The sequence below is a fragment of the Schistocerca piceifrons genome, chromosome 1, assembly GCF_021461385.2.
Source record: "Schistocerca piceifrons isolate TAMUIC-IGC-003096 chromosome 1, iqSchPice1.1, whole genome shotgun sequence".
NCBI lineage: Eukaryota > Metazoa > Arthropoda > Insecta > Orthoptera > Acrididae > Schistocerca > Schistocerca piceifrons.
Genome location: NC_060138.1, coordinates 766,557,176 through 766,578,174, shown reverse-complemented (window position 1 = coordinate 766,578,174; position 20,999 = coordinate 766,557,176). Strand labels below are relative to the sequence as shown.

The 20,999-nt window shown below is 37.7% G+C and overlaps 1 protein-coding gene across 1 annotated transcript in view; it reads left to right on the top strand.

Moving 5' to 3' along the window:
• The window catches only part of LOC124774956 (putative thiamine transporter SLC35F3), a 320,097-nt gene that overhangs the window by 81,265 nt on the left and 217,833 nt on the right, over positions 1-20,999 (top strand). The window contains exon 4 of the mRNA XM_047249675.1: positions 10,953-11,108. Within this exon, the coding sequence (XP_047105631.1) occupies positions 10,953-11,108 (156 nt within the window). The remainder of the gene's footprint in view (positions 1-10,952; positions 11,109-20,999) is intronic.

Sequence of the window (20,999 nt, the reverse complement as noted above, 5' to 3'; positions counted from 1 at the left end):
ACTGTTGAACTACCAATAGGACCTGGTGTGACAGAGAAACAATGTCAGTGAGTAATAGCCATTCTTTTTTAAATTTAACTACTTCTGGGACCTGTAAGTGCTCAGTATAACAGTTCTTAATTCACTTGGTGAAAGAAGGCACAGCATCAGTTGCAACTAATGTTTATTGTAGCAGATCTGGATTTTGCTCACCGAGTGACCATCTTCAGTGATGGAAGTAATACAGAAACCAATTAGAACAGAATCACATTCACGTTAACACCAAAATACAGTTGTAGACATTTCACGTGTAAGTGGAAGACACATAACAGCAGATAAATTTAACACATTTTAGCCATTATTTGGCATAGTCCCTCTAGGACTATGCTCATCAAGAGTTCAAATTGCATTGAGGTCATGTTTGCAGTTATTTCACGGCTGGCCTCTCTGTACATAAAACGTGACTATGGTGCTCTCCCTACAGGCACCATGTTACAGTAATGCATTGTACATATGTAGTTGGTTTTTTATGATATCACAAGACTAGCCATTTTAAATAAATACATTTTTATCAATATACAATAGAAGTGACTGCAACAGTGAGTGATGTTAAAGCAGCAAAACTTCTTTTTGCAAAGTGATAGTAATGTGGACTACTCTAAATAGGTTGCTATTGATATGTATGTAATTGCCTTTCATTTTGTATTAAAGAGGTACTTCATGTATTAATGTGTCTAGAAACATTACACATCCATTGATTTCTATAAAATTTAACAACAGCAGTTAAAAGAGGATTATGTATATTAATGCTTTCAGATATGTTTATAAATGATGTACTTAGCAATTACCTACGTATCGATAGCTACCAATACAAACTGGTTCGCATTACTACAGTTTACCTCTAAAGAATTTTTACAGCTTTAACATCGCTCACTGTTGTACTCACTTCTATTGTATATCGATAAAAAAGTATTTCCTTAGAATGGCTATTATTTGGTAACATAAATAGCCAACTAATTATATACACTGCATTACTGTAACATAACATACTACATATGTAACGTGGCACATGCATAGAGTGCCATAATCACGTACAGGTGAGGCAAGCTGTGGGACAACTGCAAAACAGTCACCTAAGTGCGGTTTGAAATCTTGGCATGTATAGCCCAAGAAGGGTGGATGGAATGTGTAAACTTTATCTGCTGGTATGTGCCATCCACTTATATGTGAAATTTCTACAATTGTACTTTGTTGTTAACATTTATGTGATTGTATTTTTCTTACTTGTCACTTCTTCTTCCATGTGTTCATGCTTTTAGGAAGCTTTAATTTTCGAGTACTGGTAATAGTGTTCCATAGATTTCGTGTTTGTTTTGAATACAGTCAGAGAGAGTCCCTTTAGTCAGCCATAGTGCCAGTAGTGCTAGCATTTGTTTTGAATACAGTCCAGAGACAGGTAGTGCTCATTTTCATTGTTTTCAACAAGAAGTGTGTAGTAACCACAGTTTAGTCAGCTATCAGCCGCCTTTAGTGAATTAGCAGTCTAGTTAAAAGTTGATTAACTCTCTACATTAAATTGATTTATTAGGATGGATAGGATGTGTGACTACTGTGTATGGATGCAGGAGGAGCTGGCCACTGTTCGCGAACAGCTGAACGTGTTGATGGCCGCGGTCAGCCGTCTTCAGGCTGCCGCCTCAGAGTGTAGCGGCAGTGGGGAGTCTGGTGTGTCGCATGGTACACCCCAGGTGTTACATGCTTCACCCATGGTCCCTGCTGTCTAGACATCTTCCTGGGTACCGGGCGCGGTTGGGCCACCCTCTCCCCAAGGGGAGTGGCGGATTCAGCAGCGTTTACGGTGCACGAGGCGGAGGGTCAATGTGGTGGCTGGCCGTGTGACATTGCCCGCTCACCCTGTGAGCGGACATGTGGCCGCTCCTTCAGCAAGGTCTGAGCAGGCACACAGGGGGAGGGGTTTATTAGTGATTGGGAGCTCCAACGTTAGCCGTTTGATGGAGCCCCTCAGGGAGATAGCGGAAAGGTCGGGGAAGAAGGCCAGTGTTCACTCTGTCTGCTTGCCGGGGGGGCTTCATCTGAGATGTGGAGGAGGCCCTGCTGGTGGCGATAGAGAGCACTGAGTGCACCTGACTGCAAATTGTTCCTCATGTTGGTACCAATGACTCCTGCCGTCTGGGTTCAGAGGTCATCCTCAGTTCACACAGGTGGTTGGCGGAGCTAGTGAAGGCAGAAAGCCTTGCTCGTGGGGTGGAATCTGAGATAACTATTTGTAGTATCGTTCCCAGAACCGATCGTGGTCCTCTGGTTTGGAGCCGAGTGGAAGGCTTAAACCAGAGGCTCAGACGATTATGTGGAGATCTCGGGTGCAAATTTCTCGACCTCCGCAATCGGGTGGAGAAATGAAGGCTCCCCCTGAATAGGTCAGGCGTGCACTACACGCAGGAAGCGGCTATAAGGGTAGCAGAGTATGTGTGGAGTGCCCATGTGGGTTTTTTAGGTTAGAGAATTCCCTCCCTAGGCCCGACAAGATGCCTCCTGAGATATGACAAGTTAGTAGTAGGCAAAACACAACAGGGAATAACAATATTAATGTGCTAATAGTAAACTGCAGGAGCATCTATAGAAAGGTCCCAGAACTGCTCTCATTAATGAACGGTCACAATGCCCACTTAGTACTAGGGACAGAAAGTTGGCTGAAACCAGATGTAAACAGTAATGAAATTCTAAACTCAGTTTGGAATGTATACCGCAGAGACAGGCTTGGACAGTGAAGGGGGAGGTGTGTTTATAGTGATAAAAAGTACAATAGTATCGAAGGAAATTGATGGAGATCCGAAATGTGAAATAATTTGGGTGAAGCTCACAGTTAAAGCAGACTCAAACATGGTAATTGGATGTCTCTATAGGTCCCCTGGCTCAGCAGCTGTTGTGGCAGAGCACATAAAGGAAAATCTGGAAAATATTTTGAGAGATTTCCCAACCATGTTATAGTTCTGGGTGGAAATTTTAATTTGCTGGATATAGACTGGGAGACTCAAACATTTATAATGGGTGGCAGGGACAAAGAATCCAGTGAAATCTTATTAGTGCATTATCTGAAAACTATCTTGAGCAGTTAAACAGAGAACCGACCCATGGCGATAACATACTAGACCTTCTGGTGATAAGCAGACCCAAACTATTTGAAACAGTTAACGCAGAACAGGGAATCAGTGATCATAAAGCGGTTACTGCATCGATGATTTCAGCCGTAAATAGAAATATTAAAAAAGGTAGGAAGATTTTTCTGTTTAGCAAAAGTGACAAAAAGCAGATTTCAGAGTACCTGATGGATCAACACAAAAGTTTTGTCTCAAGTACAGATAGTGTTGAGGATCAGTGGACAAAGTTCAAAACAATTGCACAATATGCATTAGATGAGTATGTACCAAGCAAGATCGTAAGAGATGGAAAAGAGCCACCGTGGTACAACAACCAAGTTAGAAAACTGCTGCGGAAGCAAAGGGAACTTCACAGCAAACATAAACATAGCCAAAGCCTTGCAGACAAACAAAAATTATGTGAAGCTAAATGTAGTGTGAGGAGGGCTATGCAAGAGGCATTCAATGAATTCGAAAGTAAAGTTCTATGTACTGACTTGGCAGAAAATCCTAAGAAATTTTGGTCTTATGTCAAAGTGGTAGGTGGATCAAAACAAAATGTCCAAACACTCTGTGACCAAAATGGTGTTGAAACAGAGGATGACAGACTAAAGGCTGAAATACTAAATGTCTTTTTCCAAAGCTGTTTCACAGAGGAAGGCTGCACTGTAATACCTTCTCTAGATTGTCGCACAGATGACAAAATGATAGATATTGAAATAGATGACAGAGGGGTATAGAAACAGTTAAAATCACTCAAAAGAGGAAAGGTCACTGGACCTGATGGGATACCAGTTCGATTTTACACAGAGTATGCGAAGGAACTTGCCCCCTTTCTTGTAACGGTGTACCGTAGGTTTCTAGAAGAGCGTAGCGTTCCAAAGGATTGTAAAAGGGCACAGGTCATCCCCGTTTTTTAGAAGGGACGTCGAGCAGATGTGCAGAACTATAGAACTATATCTCTAACATCGATCAGTTGTAGAATTTTGGAACATGTATTATATTTGAGTATAATGACTTTTCTGGAGACTAGCAATCTACTCTGTAGGAATCAGCATGGGTTTCAAAAAAGGTGATCGTGTGAAACCCAGTTTGCGCTGTTCGTCCAGCGCGCTTCATTACAGGATCATTTAGTAATCATGAAAGTGTTACAGAGATGATAGATAAAATCCAGTGGAAGACTCTGCAGGAGAGACACTCAGTAGCTCAGTGCGGGCTTTTGTTGAAGTTTCGAGAACATACCTTCACCGAGGAGTCAAGCAGTATATTGCTCCCTCCTACATATATCTTGCGAAGAGACCATGAAGATAAAATCAGAGAGATTAGAGCCCACACAGAGGCATACCGACAATCCTTCTTTCCACGAACAATACGAGACTGGAATAGAAGGGAGAACCGATATAGGTACTCAAGGTACCCTCCGCCACACACCGTCAGGTGGCTTGCAGAGTATGGATGTGGATGTAGATGTAGTGTTTATTGCTTGAATAACAGTGATTGACCAAAATCATGAAAAATATTTCTATCCTTTGCTGCACAGTGATGGCACCACAGACTGCTTGAAAGAAGGAAAATATTTCTCAAGTATCGACATACAGGCAGGTTACTGACAAATGAAGTTGATTAGGCTGATGGGGAAAAGACTGCCTTCACAATTTGTGACTGGCTCTGTGAGTTTAAGGTTGTGTCATTTGAACTGTGTAACACTCCAGCCATCTTCAAACATATGATTAACAATGTACTTACTTATCTTGCCAGATAACAAGTCTTATTTTTCAAAGACATTTGAAGAATGTTTAAGATGACTGAGAATGGTGTTGAAGTGTTTTGAGACCGCTGATTTCTGCCTGAACCAAAGAAAGTGCCTCTCCATCACACAAGAAAAATAATCTTGGGGAACCTAGTGAATGGTGATGGACTCCATATCAGTCCAGACACATTTGAGAATGAGCTCATATTACTGGTCACCCATAAGGGGCTTCTGTACCAATAACAATTGTATAGAGATGACAAATTTTCCTGGAACAAGAAACAAGAAAATATATCATTCTCTTTAAGGAGATGCTAACATCTTCTTCAGGTCTGTCATTGTGTGGTGAGAATGCTGAGATAGAACTCATACTAATGCTAGTGGTTGTGGGACAGGTGCAGTTCTAGTGCAAATTCAGGAAGGTGCTGGAAAGATGATAATTTATACTTCCAGAAATGATAAATAGAAAATAACAAACAATGCCTGGTGGTCAGATTTGAACCAGTGGCCAACAGCATACTATCGAACTGTACTAACTTCTATACCATTGTGATGGTACCAGAACTTGTGGAAATATCATAGTTAAAAGAAGGGCTAAATCAACTGTAAATTTGTATTGAAACTGATAGGATGCCATTTGGTCCTGTAGCTTTTTTCAGTTTTAGTGACTTCATCTGTTTCTCAATGCAAGTGACACTAATATCTATGTTACTCATCTATACAGTGGTGCTAGAATGAATTCTTGTGTATTCTATGGGTGTCTGTACACTAAGTTTGAATCCACTCACCGTCTTTGTATATGACTAGAATTTCTTAACAGGAATCTACTTTGTTAATTGTTAAAGGCTTTGTGCATTGCTTTTTTGATAGCCAGATGTATTTGATTTAGCATTTTTCTCTATCTATCTTGTTTTGCATCTATTGCACAATAGTTTCTGTTTATTTAGAAGGTTCTTTACAGAGGCATATAACTTTGAAAGTCTCTCCCATCTTGAACTGTTCTATGAGGTGCATATATGTGTGTGTGTGTGTGTGTGTGTGTGTGTGTGTGTGTGTGTGTGTGTTTTGCATATATGTCTCCAGCACTGACTCTCAGAAACAAGTCATCACTAGACTGGAAGGATGATGCATGTTTAAAGATCCAAGCAGTGATTTCTAAATGAATTCAATAGTATTTTTTAAAATTTCCTTATCTCACAGAGTTAAAGTATTTAACTGACCACCGAGCGAGGTGGCGCAGTGGTTAGCACATTGGGATCACATTTGCTCATCTTTCTTTCAAAACTTCAAACACAGTTCCTCTATGTTCCTAAATGTTGCAAGTTTTTTATTGAGATGTGACATTTTTTTTTTTTTTGGGGGGGGGGGGGGGGTTGAGACCAGACAGTGAGGTCAGAGGTCATTGGTTTCATTGGATGAGAAGGAAGGGGAAGGAAGTCGGCCATGCCCTTTCAAAGGAACCATCCCAACATTTGCCTGGAGCGATTTAGGGAAATCACGAAAAACTTAAATCAGGATGGCTGGACGTGGGATTGAACTGTCGTCCTCCCAAATGTGATCCCAATGTGCTAACCACTGTGCCACCTCGCTCGGTGGTCAGTTAAATACTTTAACTCTGTGAGATAAGGAAATTTTAAAAAATACTATTGAATTCATTTAGAAATCACTGCTTGGATCTTTAAACATGCATCATCCTTCCAGTCTAGTGATGACTTGTTTCTGAGAGTCAGTGCTGGCTCATGTTCATGTCATCTAAATAAGTAGAGAATGGGAGAAGGCTACAACCTATGATATTAACCAGATGTTATATGTGATCCAGGATGTTTCCGCAGAAGATAGAAAGTGCCATCATTTTCCAGGCATGCATTTAAGATATCTGTATCTTCTCTTGCTCAATTGTGCCTATTTATATTCTGATATGCTAGAATCATGTTATTCAAGGCCATATAGTTACCGGCTTTCAAAAACTTAATGGTGGCTCTCAACTGTGTACCCTCAGACACAGAGTTGAAATATTAAAATTTTTGGCTGGTTTCATTGTCTAGGGACTGGGATATGTAGTTGCCTCATTACAAGCCAAATACTGCTGAGTCTACAGTATACAAATCAATATAAACATGAATCGAATGGTCGAAGGTTCCTATCACTTGGCAATTGCTAATTTTGAATGTAACAGAAATTTATAAATGAAAGATTGCAATTAAATAAAATCTGCATGTATTATTTTTAAAGACTTTAAATGATGAGTACGACATCAGAAGTACCTTTAAGCATGCTGTTTATTACTGTAAATACTTACTGCTGTCGATGGTCCAGCAATTAAATAAAATATAAGTTGAATAACAGGGAAACAATAGATTCCTACTTCATGTAATTAGTTATTAGCAACAACATAGCTTGCGAGATATTCACTTCTAAATGCATACTATGTCTTCACTGCAGAAGCCACGGAAATCTCACAAGTGCACAAGTCTCCCGTGACCATGCTTAAACTGCTTGACACTCTCCAAGTATTTCCTGCAACTGTCCATCACATCTTCCTGTCCCACACTCCCCATGTCCTGTGCACATCCAGTCCTCCTGCCCCACTTCCATCCAGTCTCTCGATTGACTTTGGTAGTTGCTTACCATAGTAACGAGCACTGTGATTGGCTAGAACGCTCCCACCATGTCTCCAAGCGAACGCACACTCACAAACATATTGAAACATATATGAAATACTGGATTCACATGTAAATAACTTGAAATTAAATAAATATTCCTGTGGTTGGGCCATAAACATGCTGTAACACACATTATTAAATACATAAACAGGTTAAATAAACATATATCAAAGGAATAGAAACAAAAGTAGGCCAGTAGCCTAATGCTGCTGTGCTTTCTGAAACACAGTAAATATTTGATCAATTTTTTCATGAATAGTGTACATCAGATACAAACAAAGACATAGAAGAATAAATATATTTATGAGCATGCTGCTACCATTTTTTTTTCGTATAACTGTGGAGTGCTTATGGCCTGACGCCATCAATAGTAATCAGCCACTTTGGCCTTCAATAATTCATGTACTATTCAAGTTATATGCCTGTAATTAATGCCAATTTATGTTTACACTAATAGGTTTCTAAAGACATGCCAATCGACAAAATGGATGAACTGTTTAGATTTTGGAAATTCGTTGCTGGGTGTTACTTGTATAATTTACAGTCAGATACTACACTTTAAACTAATAAAGATATTGAAAATCTAATTATACCATCAGAATCATTGTGCAAATAATGGTGATGTACATGTTTCTTTTTATGGTATCATGATTCCTCTGGCTATTATTAATTTCTACATGAACTGTGAAATGTCTGCCATTATGGTTTCACAGAGTCTGCCATCTTTGGCAATCCCGGCATACAAATCTCCTTCATCGACACAAAGTACAGTCATTGGCACAGCATCAACATGGAATTCCTAGACATGCAGTGGGATACCCCTCTCGCTCCAGCTGATGTTCAGCACCACATGGTTTCTGATGAGCCCCGGCTTACCAAGCAGCCCGTGGGGCCATGCCAACTCTGAACTTAGAATATTTTCAGGGTGCCACAACTCCCCCTAATATCATATAGTATTGTAAAATGCACAAGCATTACAGAAAACACAGTTGGCACATCAGTGCCAGTCCTAAATCAAAATTATGCATCAGAGATTGAAATGAAATATTGCAAGAGCAAAGAGTAGACAAATATAGAGCAGACACAAATTCACCATGTTGAACACCACAGAGCAAAGATTAATAACCTTTCCTTGATGAAGAACAAAAATACGACATAAAATGTTTTCAAGAATTGTCAAATGGAAGCCCTTGTCTAAGTTAAACAGCTTCTCTACCAGTTGTATTTCCACTTTTTCTTCCACAAAATAAACCTGATAAGATAAGGCTGTGGCCAGTGTCTTAACCAGGAGAAATGTGGAAGGGAATTAATGTTAATGGCATAAAAATAAACACTTTGATATTTGCTGATGACATTGTACATCTGTCAGGGATGGGAAAGGAGTAGGTCAATAAAACAGAATGAATAGTGTCTTGAACAGAAGTTATAAGATAAACAAAGGAAATGGAATGTTGCCATACTGAATCAGATAATGCCGAGGAAACAGAATTGGTAAATGACATACTAAAAGTGGTAGATGATTTTGTCATTTTACCACCAAATTACTGACAATGAGTTAAGTAGAGAGGATATATGTCCATGTGAATTAAAGCAGCAAATACAATTACAATACAGTTGGTGTCAGATTTATTGTGGCCAAGAATCATGGCTTTCTATTGTATAGATAAATAAAAAATTAATCAAATCCTGTATAATTTCTGTACTGTTTGATAAAATGCAATCAATTTCATCTTTAATTCTGCTTTGTCCTTGTCAAGACCATTTCCTGTTTATTTTCTCCTGATAGCATGCAAGGCAATAACATTGTTTTCTCTTCAATTTTTACTGTTGTATGACCTCTGCTGTTTCTGGTATCATATCCATTCAACAACATATATTAGTTTTTGTCCTGCTTTTACTTTAAATTCCCACATTATCAACTTGTAATTGGATTTGCTCCATCGTCGGTTTCTGTTATTCTTTGTATGATTCTTCTATGTCCTTGTCAAAAATGTGAACATGTTGCTGGATAAATTTATATGTTTGGAGTTGAACATCTTTTGTTTATTGTTACAATTCTTGCATTACTAGCTGAGATTCATTTAATATCAGTAATATTAGTATTCATTTTCTTTTTTACAATAAAATTTATCCCTGAATTACCTTTCTGTTCTGTTCCTCTGTATGAAACGTATATCTTGATTGAAATTGTATTTTATCTTTATTCTGTATGGCAAACCTCTGGTAATATTATATCTCATTTGATGTCCATTTACCCCATTCCAACAACCTGTCTTCAAATCTTTAAGTTTTGCAACCTGTTGTACCTGAATAAAAATGGCAGAACGGTTAGGTTTCTAAGGTTGAAATGAGTGTCTATTCAACCCAGTTTTGTGTGGTAAGGTGCAAGCATAGATGTATCTGGATATGCTGAAGGCCTAAACTCATTGCGTGAGTTTCCTCAATGAACTGTCACCTGGAATAGAATACCAATGTCTGAGGATACCACACACATGGTAGGATACTTTAAACAGCCCTCCCCTTAGCACACTACCCAGCCACAGTTTACAAAGACTTATGAACAGTGCTAAACCTCAGTAAAGCAACGTTCACAGTAGCCTCATTCTAGCCCTGACAGCTTCTAAGTCTCAAATTCCAACCAATGGATATTCATTCAATGTTAGCAAATATTTATATAGTGTGTGAAATGTAATTTTCAAATATGAAACTGAATTTGTCCTCAGTTTGGAATTAAATCCCTCCTATTTTTATATAAGTTGACTAGTATTCTCATCTGTTGTAGCCATTATTATTTTTACTTGGTGTCAAGGATTAATCAGTGGTATTTCTTTCTTTCATTCTGAACAATTTCAGTTGCTAACTAAATTAAGAGTCTCCATTTCAGCTTTTATCTCCACACTAATTTTTCATAAGAGACAACTTTTACTTGTATCTGCTTTTGCACCTGTGTGATTCAGAATGTCATTGTCTACAAAGTTAATTGAAATACAATGTAGAAATTCTCATTAGGGTAAGTAGTTTATCTGCCCTTGTGATAGAATTTAGTAAGTGATTAAGAGCAAAATAGCTTTTCTTTGCTTCTGTCTCCTGAAACACAAGAGGACAGTATTGTGTGGCAATCTGGTATGAATTATTTTCATTTTTTCTTTTCTTATATTTATCATATTTGTAACTGAACTGTTGCAGAGACAAGCTTCTAAATGGTATGCATATCCTTTTTTATGCTTAACAGAAACATGAGGGTGCAAACAGCAAGAAGTTTACAATTGTTTCACATTCATTACCATACATTTTTTGTATCATTTGATCAGGGTAAAAAGAATTAACTTATTACATATATGAATAATTGAAGTTCTTCTTGCAGTTTTAACAAAGTAATGAAATATTTCCTCTATCCATCAGATATACTGTGGTGTTTGTGTGACCGTGTGCGTCACTGCATCATGGGTTGGAGCAACACACTGCATCAAATATTTGTTCCTGGGGCAGCCACCACCACCATTTGGATATGGCCCACCCAACATTTCAGCAGTGCAGCAGCTTGTTGCTCCACATCAGGTGTGTGTAGTTATGTGCTGTCAATTGTCTTTTTAATATTTTAAAGTACATTTTCTTAGATAGGATCCATTTCATTTGCTTCTGCAGTGATTCATCAGTTTGCCATATTTGTCTAAAATTATTAGGAAAATAAATTTTGATTCTAGGGTATTTAGCTACTGGTTGCCACATGTAAATCAGAGTTGAAGTAATTTTCCCAATACTGGCACAGCTACTTCTGTTGAAAAACCTGCCATAAAGTAGGATATTTAACAGTGGGTTCCTCAGTTTACATGGTTCAAGCAAGTTTCTTGTTGTTCCCAGTGGTTTCTGCAGCTTGTGCTCTATAAGATAGGTGGCTGCGATGCCAAATTACATGAGTAATAGGATGCAGACTCTCACTACTACAGTTCATGGATTCCTCACATTTTTCATCTAATTAGTTCAGAAATTTCACAGTAAAAAATCTTGCATTTATTCCACAGCTTTTGCAATGTTGGCTGTGTCAACATAAAATGTTGAACAGAAATTGTAGAGAAGGTGACAGTCTATGTGGATTCTGACAAATATGACTTTCTCTGTCACAGGTTGGTGGAAGATGTTTTATATGTAGTGGGAGTGTTGTTATATTGAGAACTGATTTAAATATGAATGGACTAGCAAGACCAAAAAGGACTTATTGTAAGGTAGGAGTTATGGAAGCAGATTGCTGGAACTGGTACAGATATGTTTGTGGGATCACTACCTGGTAAATAGTATTTTGAAAACAAGTTTATAATTCAGTATTTTTGCATGCCATTTAACCTCTTTGGGGGACAAGATTCCTAACACAGTTATGTAATAATGATTGATTATGCAGGCAAAAGGTTGGGCCTCTGTCTCATTTCTACAACTGAGGGTGATGTCAGGCACACTTTTGAGAAACTTTCACACCCTTGTGTGGAGGTAGTATCTTTCTTTGAACATTAGAAAAGCCTGAGGTGAAGTATGAGTATATCATTCCAGAGGTTACAGAACATCTCAGGAAAAATGCATGATCATACATGTTTGTGGCAGATGTAACACCTCTTATTCTGCCTTGCATATGTAGCACAGAATATTTCTGGTGTGAAGCTGTTTATACTTTCTACCAGCAGCATATAATCTATGATATATCCACTCTATTCTAATGAGTTCCAGTATTGTTACCGGATTATTTTTTTGGATAAATTCTTTCAAAAAACAGAGCTGCAGAGTACATTAAATTAAGTTGATGCAGCTGATAGCAACAGAAAATACTTAAGTTTTGACAAATTCATGGATTAAAATGAAATTACTTATTTAGTATCTTCTGCTTCCATCCAAACATAAGAAGCCTTACCAAAAAAGGATGAATTTATAACCAGTAAAATGATAGAATAAGTGAAGATCAGCAGATTTACTGTCTCTCAGGGAGCAAGATTATTAAGCTAATTACTTAAATATAAATGATACTATAGGCAATAGTTTGGACCTCTGAGTCCTTGCAAAAGGGTATAATGTTTGAGACATAAAATTCTAGTTGAAGAAACTTGAATGTTATGGCACTAATAGCATCCTGCTTCATAGACAAAAAGATACTTGCACAGCATAAAAATGAACAAACTGTGCCATGTAAATTAAACTAAAAATGGATTGGGGGAGTATAAAATGTGGATTCTCACCATGTTCAGTGCAGTTTCTTCTCCGGTTCCTAACCCATGAAGGACTATTCAAAAACTGTAGTGTTTGGTGATGACACAAGCATACTGCAGTTAACAGAAATGGATCACATTAATAGTCATGTACTAAATAAAACAGTAAATGTGAAATTCCATAATATCCTTCTGGATAACAAGGTAAACTGGAGTCAACACACAAATAATCTAATCAGTTATTTCAGATAGCTTGCTTGCTTTGCACTTAAAAGTAGTCACTTTGTTGCAAATTATCTTCAGGAACTATGCAGCTAAAATAAAGATTGCACTCATTCAGGGAAAGTGCATGGTAGATGTACTGTATCAAGAAGACAACTGCACATCTTACCCAGCTAGCACTCAAGCTTATTTCAAGGTGGATATTGAGTTTAGGTTCAGTTGAAAATTCAAGATTGAAAAATCAACCTGTTACACAGCTTGTTTCAAGGTGGGTATTGAGTTTAGGTTCAGTTGAAAATTCAAGATTGAAAAATCAACCTGTTACACAGTTTACATCAAGCTGTAAAAATTTAGCTTGAATTAAAATAATTTTCCCAAGCTTGAAATAAACTGTAATTTCCCTGGAAGGCTGTACAGCAGATGCGCGTGCAGCATAGCTTCCATAGACGTCCACGGGAAGCGCCACAAGCGTTTATAAACCGTGACGTAAGGGTGTTGTCGTGTGTGACGTCATGACGGCGCGGAGTTTGGTTTTAGTGTGGCTGTCTCCAGTTCTGTTTTATCTTATTTTATTTACTTTTCTGAGCCTTGCTATGTTTACGGCCATTTTACCTTTGTGACGCGCATTAATGGTTGTGGTTTGTTGACAAGTTTGTTTTATACTAGAAAACAGTTCGGTACGTTAATGTTACAAATGTTAAATATTATGTAATGTAAAGTTACGTTTACGGCCATTTTACCTTTGTGACGCGCGTTAATGGTTGTGGTTTGTTGACAAGTTTGTTTTATACTAGAAAACAGTTTGGTACGTTAATGTTACAGATGTTAAATATTACATAACGTAAAGGAATACCATATTCTTTTACGTAGAAAAATTGAGCCTGGATAAAAGTGAAATGGATTACCAGCTAAGAATACATATTACAAGTTGTTGTTCAAAAAGAGGTCATTTTAAACTAATTCTCTAATCCGAGGAACAAATAAATTAAAACTTCTTCATAATTTTTTCACACCATTTCCATTCTGATATTTATTTAATTAATTAGGTTCAATAAATTCAGATTAATATTTATATAGCTTAAAACAAGCTGTAAATACCAGGCTGTATTCCATGTGTGTAGATACAGCTGGAGCCAAGCTTGATAAGTCAAGCTTGAAATATAGCTTGAACTCTGCCAACTTTGATGTTTGTTTCAAGCTTGAATCCAGCTAACAGGCCTGACTATTCCAGCTTTGATCAAGCTTATATACTTGAACTTTACAGCTGGAAACAAGTTTGAAACCGGCTTACTGTGCTATCTGGGTACAAAGATCACTTCAAAGGTATGGAAACTCTCACACTCACTTCCCAGTTAATTTACTATACAATGGTATTTGTTACCAGTATAAAAAATCAGTTTCAGTTAAATTGTTTTGTTGTTGTTGTGGTGGTCTCCTGACTGAAGACTGACTGACATGTCACTCCATGTTACTCTACCTTGGGCAAACTTCTTCATCTCTGCATAACTACTGCAGCACCCATTTGAGTCTGATTGCTGTTTTCAAGCCTTGCTCTTCTTCTACACTTTTTTACCCTTCATACTTCTCTCCATTATCAGACTGACTATTCCCTGCTGTCTTAGGATGTTTCCCAACTGATCCCTTCTTTTAGCCAAATTGTGCTACAAATTCCTTTTTCCCCAGTTTGATTCAGTACCTCTTCATTACCTACTTGATACACATGTATAATATTCAACTTTCTTCTGCAGTACCACATTTCAAAAGCTTCTAACCTCTTCTTGTTTGAATTGTCTAACATAACTATCTGATTGAGAACGGATTTTTCTGTGATTACACACTTGTATAAAACATTCTTGGACTTCTTCCCATTTCATTTCAGAATAAATCCTCAAGCTTTCGATGATTACCCCCATCATCTTAGCAACTGTCTGTTATGACTGCCATTGTGGTGCCTGACACTGATCAGCCAGAACATTATTACCACCTACCTAGTAGCTGGTATGTCCATGTTTGCCATGGATAACAGTGGTGACACATTAAGGCATGGAATCAATGAGGCCTTGGTAGGTTGCTGGAGGGAGTTGACACCACATCTGCACACACAAGTCACCTAATTCCCATAAATTCTGGGGAGGTGGTGGTCAATGAGCTTTGACAACACGTTCACTCACATCCCAGATGTTCTTGATTGGTTTCAGATCTGATGAGTTGGTGGGCCAGCACATTAGCTGAACCTTGCCACTGTGTTCCTTGAATCACTCCATCACGCTCCTGGTCTTGTGACATGGTGCATTATCTTGTTTAAAAATGCTACAGCCATAGGGAAACGTGATTGTTATGAAGGGTGCCCATGGTCTGCAACCAGTGTATGATAATTCTTGGCCATCATGGTGCCGTCTGTAAGCTCTACTGGACCCACAGATGCCCATGTAAATGTGCCCCAGAGCATAATGGAGCAGCCGCCAGCTTCTCTCCGTCCATGTGCCCATTTCAGTCGTAGTTGCTGATATGGTGTTAAATGGCACAAGCGTAGGTTGTCAGCTGTGGAGGCCCATTGTTGGGAGAGTTTGGTGCACTGTGTGAGACACACTTAAGGTTGATGTTAGTTCCACCACAGTTCACCACCTGTGCTGTTTTACCAGTCTGCCCAGCCTACAACATCAGAAATCTGTAATGAGGGGTGGCTGTCCAACTCCATGATGTCTGGACTTAGTTCACCTTGGTTTCACCATGTGTTGAAGACACTCACCATGGCACTCTGCAAACACCCGTCAACTTGTGCAGTTTCCAAACTGCTTGTTCCAAGCCTCTGGGCCATCACAATCTGCAGTCAGTTGGACCCAGATAGATCATACACTTTCCCCATTCTATGCAAGGACAGCACGTTCACTGTAACTACATGCCCTGTGCATGTGTCTGACTAGCAGTCATTCCTCACTAGGGAATGCTGCTATTGCTGGGATGGGTTTATATTGATAGTAGGTCAGTGGTCATAATGTTTTGGCTGATTAGTGTATATCCTATTGTTTCAATAGTAAAGTATCTGAAATTTGCAAAAATATAGCTTATTGTACCACTTTATTGTTACATTATCCCAAAACATATCACCACATGCTATTAGATAATTGGCTATCCTTAGAACAAAAATGACATTACTACTTATCTTCCATGGAGAATAAAAAAGTCCAGGCTTCTTGATCATAAATAATAACTTGACATTAATTGTGTATATTCTTCCAATTTACTTATTTCTGATGCAGGAGATAAATTCACAATTTTTCACAACCATTGATTCCATTTTTCTGATTAATCCAAGTCCAATCTTTGATTGAATGAATACCTTAGCCATAACTGTACTGACAAAAACTAGCTGATTTTCCTTGCACCAGCCCTTATAGAAAAATATAACAAGCCATGATGCCAAAGTCATTATTAAAACAGTTATTTTTGTAAAGTTACAATGAAATAGAAAATTGTTAAGGCTTTCGTGGCCACTTGTTGACAAACTGCCTATTGGCTTCTGTCTCGGGGACGACATTCATCTAATGATGTTACTGACGTTTTGCCTGCACGAGTGGCTGGCATTGTCAAAGCTTCACCCTCCAATGCCGACAGTGGTCGGTGAAGCTTTGACAATGCCAGCCATTCATGATGGCGAAACGTCAGTAATATCATTAGATGAACATCGGCCGAAGAGCCCGAGACAGAAGCCAATAGGCAGTTTACAATGAAAACTTACATGACATGAAAGTCTTTTGGGTATGGTATTACATTATATTATAAAATGCTATATACACTGATGGGAAAAAATAGCAGTGCCAAAAAGGAGTTGTACAATATAAATAAAAGTTGGTAGGTGTGTTTCTACATCTGAAAGATGATGTCTGTTCAAATTTCAAGCCAGCCACATAAGAGCAGTGCAAACAGCACTACTGTGGGGGTACAAATCAGGTTTGCTTTAAGTACACTCTGCATGAGCATCAGTCACCTATGAGATTGGATGTAGTAAGTTGATGTTAGTCGTACATTCTTTTAATGTGACAAAGAGCCATTATCAACACCTCACTGAATTTGAACAAGATCCTGAAATAGGGCTACTGTCTCATAGCCAGTGATGGTCATGTGTTGGTTAAAAGGAGACCAGTTGAAAGCCTGCAACTAACAACCTGTCTGCACACTAGACATACTGTACTTACAGTGGGAGAGATGTTCTGGGGTGCAATTTCATGTGACGGTGGGAGCACTCTCTTGATTATCTCGTGCACCCTGAATGCAAATTTGTATGTCAATGTTGATGATTCAATATGTAATGTCCATTCAAGAACAGCATTCCTGGAGGTGTTTTCCAACAGGATAACACTCACCCACATGCTGCTGTTATAACCTAACATGCTCTACAGCATGTCAATATGTTACCTTGGCCTGCTCTCTCACCATATGTCTCACCAATCGAGAACATACGGGACAACTGCAGCATCATCCACAAATGGCATTAACCATCCCTGTATTCACTGACCAAATGCAACAGGCACGGAACTTCATCACATAATTTGATTTCCAGCATCTGTGCAACACAACACATGCATGAAACTTCCTGGCACATTAAAACTGCTTGCTGGACCGAGACTCGAACTCGGGACCTTTGTCTTTCACGGGCAAGTGCTCTACCGACTGAGCTAACCAAGTACAACTCACGACCCATCCTCACAGCTTCACTTCTGCCAGTACCTCGTCTCCTACCTTTCCAACTTCACAGAAGTTTGAGTCTCAGTCTGGCACACAGTTTTAATCTGCCAGGAAGTTTCGTATCAGTGCACACTCCACTGCAGAGTGAAAATCTAATTCTGGAAACAACACATACATGTCTGCAAGCTTGCATTCAACATTCTGACAGTTACACTGGTTATTAATGTACCAGCATTTCACATTTACAATATCTTGTCTTGTGCTTACATTAATTTGCACTCTGATAATGTTAATCATTTAAATATTTTACTTAGACAAATGTATTTTCAAAATTTCATTACTTTATATTAATTATTTTTTGGTGTTGTGATTTTTGATTTCTGTCAGTGAAATACAACATGGAACCAAACCCAGAAAACTTGTACATTAATTGACTGTGGCCATGGAAACCTACACAATTATAAAAATTAGTTACCTATTCACAGAAACTTAAGTGTGACAGTATGTTTTACAATAATGAGGAAAATGATTGATACATTTCACGTTTGTAAAAATATTTATTTTTCACACAAAATTTTTTAAAAAATGTTGATTGTAAACAGTTAGTTCTAAAAAACTTTATTTTTCCTACTATGTATCACAATTATTTTGATTAATAACATGTGTTCTCACTCAAGAATAACATTTTTTCGTTCGGAAAGTTACTACTTGCTTTATCTCGTGCACTTGTAAACAGTCTTGACAATTCTATGCTCTATTCTGCAATTCTTAAAAAAACTGCATTATTATTCCTCTAGATTTGACAATTTTGGTATAACTCATTATAAACTTGGGAATATGTTACAGCACATTATTAAAATTTGCAGTTTTGTTGATGACATGATGTGTTCAGTGTCAGCTGGTATGTAATCCCCAATTTATTCTTCCATACTACAATGAATAATGAATAAAAAAATTTCAATTGTAGTCATAAAAAAGTACAATACTTGATACCATGTGTTGAGTCATACATTAAATGCTGTGCAACTAGTAATACATTAAAAATTGCATATCACATACTCCAATAGGCATTCAAGGTTGTTACATTGCAGCTGCTAATCATCCACATTCACTTCCTTTCCTTCAAGGCCAAACTCAAGACAAATACCTTTGTAAAAGACTTCCTAACACTTACATTTATATTTAATGATAAGAAACTCTCTTTTTTGGAAATTCTTTCCTTGCATTTTATATCCTCCCTGTTTTGGGCATCATCAGTTATTTTGCTACCCAAACAGCAAAACTCATCTATAATTCTTAGTGTCTCATTTTGTAATCTAATTCCCTTAGCATAATCTGATGTAACTCAGCTACATTCCATAACCCTTGTTTTACTTTTGCTGATTTTCATCTATCCATTCCAATGAACTGCTCCTCCATGTACTTTGTCATCTCTCATAGAATTACAATGTCACTGGCAGACTTCAAATTTTTTATTCCTTCTCCTTGAACTTTAATTTTTTTTCAAATGTCTCCTTTGTTTCCTTCACAGCTTGCTCAGTGTATAGATTCAATAACATCAGGAGTAAATCTGAGAGGATACAAGATTTATTGCTGTTTTATTGATTCGAATTTCAATAAAAATCATTTGGTTAATAGGAAAACCCTGTGCTAGATTGATTTATAAATGAAGAAGCATCCATCATTGTGCATTTGAGTAAAGTTGAGTAGGAAGGTAATTCTGAAGACTAGAAATATCTTCATTGGCTATGAAGATTTATTATGGAGCCTATTCTACTGTGGTTGCTCTGTTTATTTGCCTGAGGTATTGCTTGTGAGCTCCTGGCAGTGACAAGAACTGTAGCTTTACACTTGACATCATTGCAAGTACAGCAACGAGATTTATGTGCAGTTTGTGGCTCCAGGGAACATAAAAAACTCAGATATAGTATTTTGCAATCTTGTCAATATATTCTGAATCTTTTTGAAATAATATTTTGATCAGTTGGTTGAATATCAGGGTGTGAACTTAATATCAGCCTCACATGAAGACACATGGTAATGACTGACCTCTTGTCTGATGTATTGTCGATGCATAATAAATTCTGCTTGTAATTCCAAATTGTCAGAATGCTGGTTTAGTAGATGTTGACACCGAACCAAGATTTTAGATGATTTCATTTAGTCAGGAGTTTGATGACTGCTACAAAGCAGATTTGTAGTTTATTTGTAACACACATATTGATTGAAAACTTACAGACCACAACCCTGTTGCACTCCATTCTTAACCACTGTTTCCCTTTTGTGACCTTCGACTCTGTGGACTACAATCTGGTTTCTGTACAAGTTGTTAATAACCTTTCACTCTCTGTATTTTATCCCTGCTATTTTCAAAATTTCAAAGAATGTAGGCCACTCAATATTGTCAAAAGTTTTCCCTAAATCTGCAAATCCTAAAATTTAGTTTTGCCATTCTTTGATCTATCATTTAGGACAAGTCATAGGGGCAGTATTGCCTTGAGTGATACCACATTCCTCAAGAATCCAAACTAATCTTACCTTGGTCAGCTATTACATTTTTCCATTCTTCTGCAAATAATTTGTGTCATTATTTTGCATCCATAACATGTTAGACTGCTTCACTTCATTAATGTATAACTTCTTTCACATCATTGAATTGACTAATGTATGAATGGAAGTAACTGTTGACAGTGCTGATTTGTTTTCATTAGTTAACCTTATTGTCATTAATTAGTTTCAAAATACTTGAAGCACCCTAATATTTAATTTTGGACTTCCACTTCCCATTATGATTCTTGTCTAGTGTCACCTTTCTATATCTTTTCTGGTCTTGCTTCCCCATGTCTTCCACTTTCTCCCTTCACTACTTACTGAGCAACTGCATTATCAATGAGGAGCTGCAGGCTTCAGATCTTCATTTATCTTTTCATAGATATTCCATGGCTTTTATTATTTTATTTTAGTCTAAAGTATAAAAGACTCCTTCCATAAGGGTACATTCCAGTGAACATGCCGTCAAAAGAAGCCAAACTACATCTATCCATTAAATTCCTATAGAACCACCCAAGTAAGAATTTTCTGAAGTGAATCCCTGAAGTAACAGTAAATCTGAATCTAAACTGGAATATTCACAAATAGAATTCAGCAATTATCAGTTGTATAATGTCACAGAATATCAATAGAATTTTAATAATAATCTGAGCTACTCTTTTACAGACATATAGTAATTCATCAGTTAAACCTATCTCATTTTTAGTGATGTAGCAGCCTTTCTTCAAGGCTGCTGCTTTTTTACTAATTAAGATGTTTATTTAAAACCAATGTAGGGAAAGGGTAAGCCCTTTTACGAATA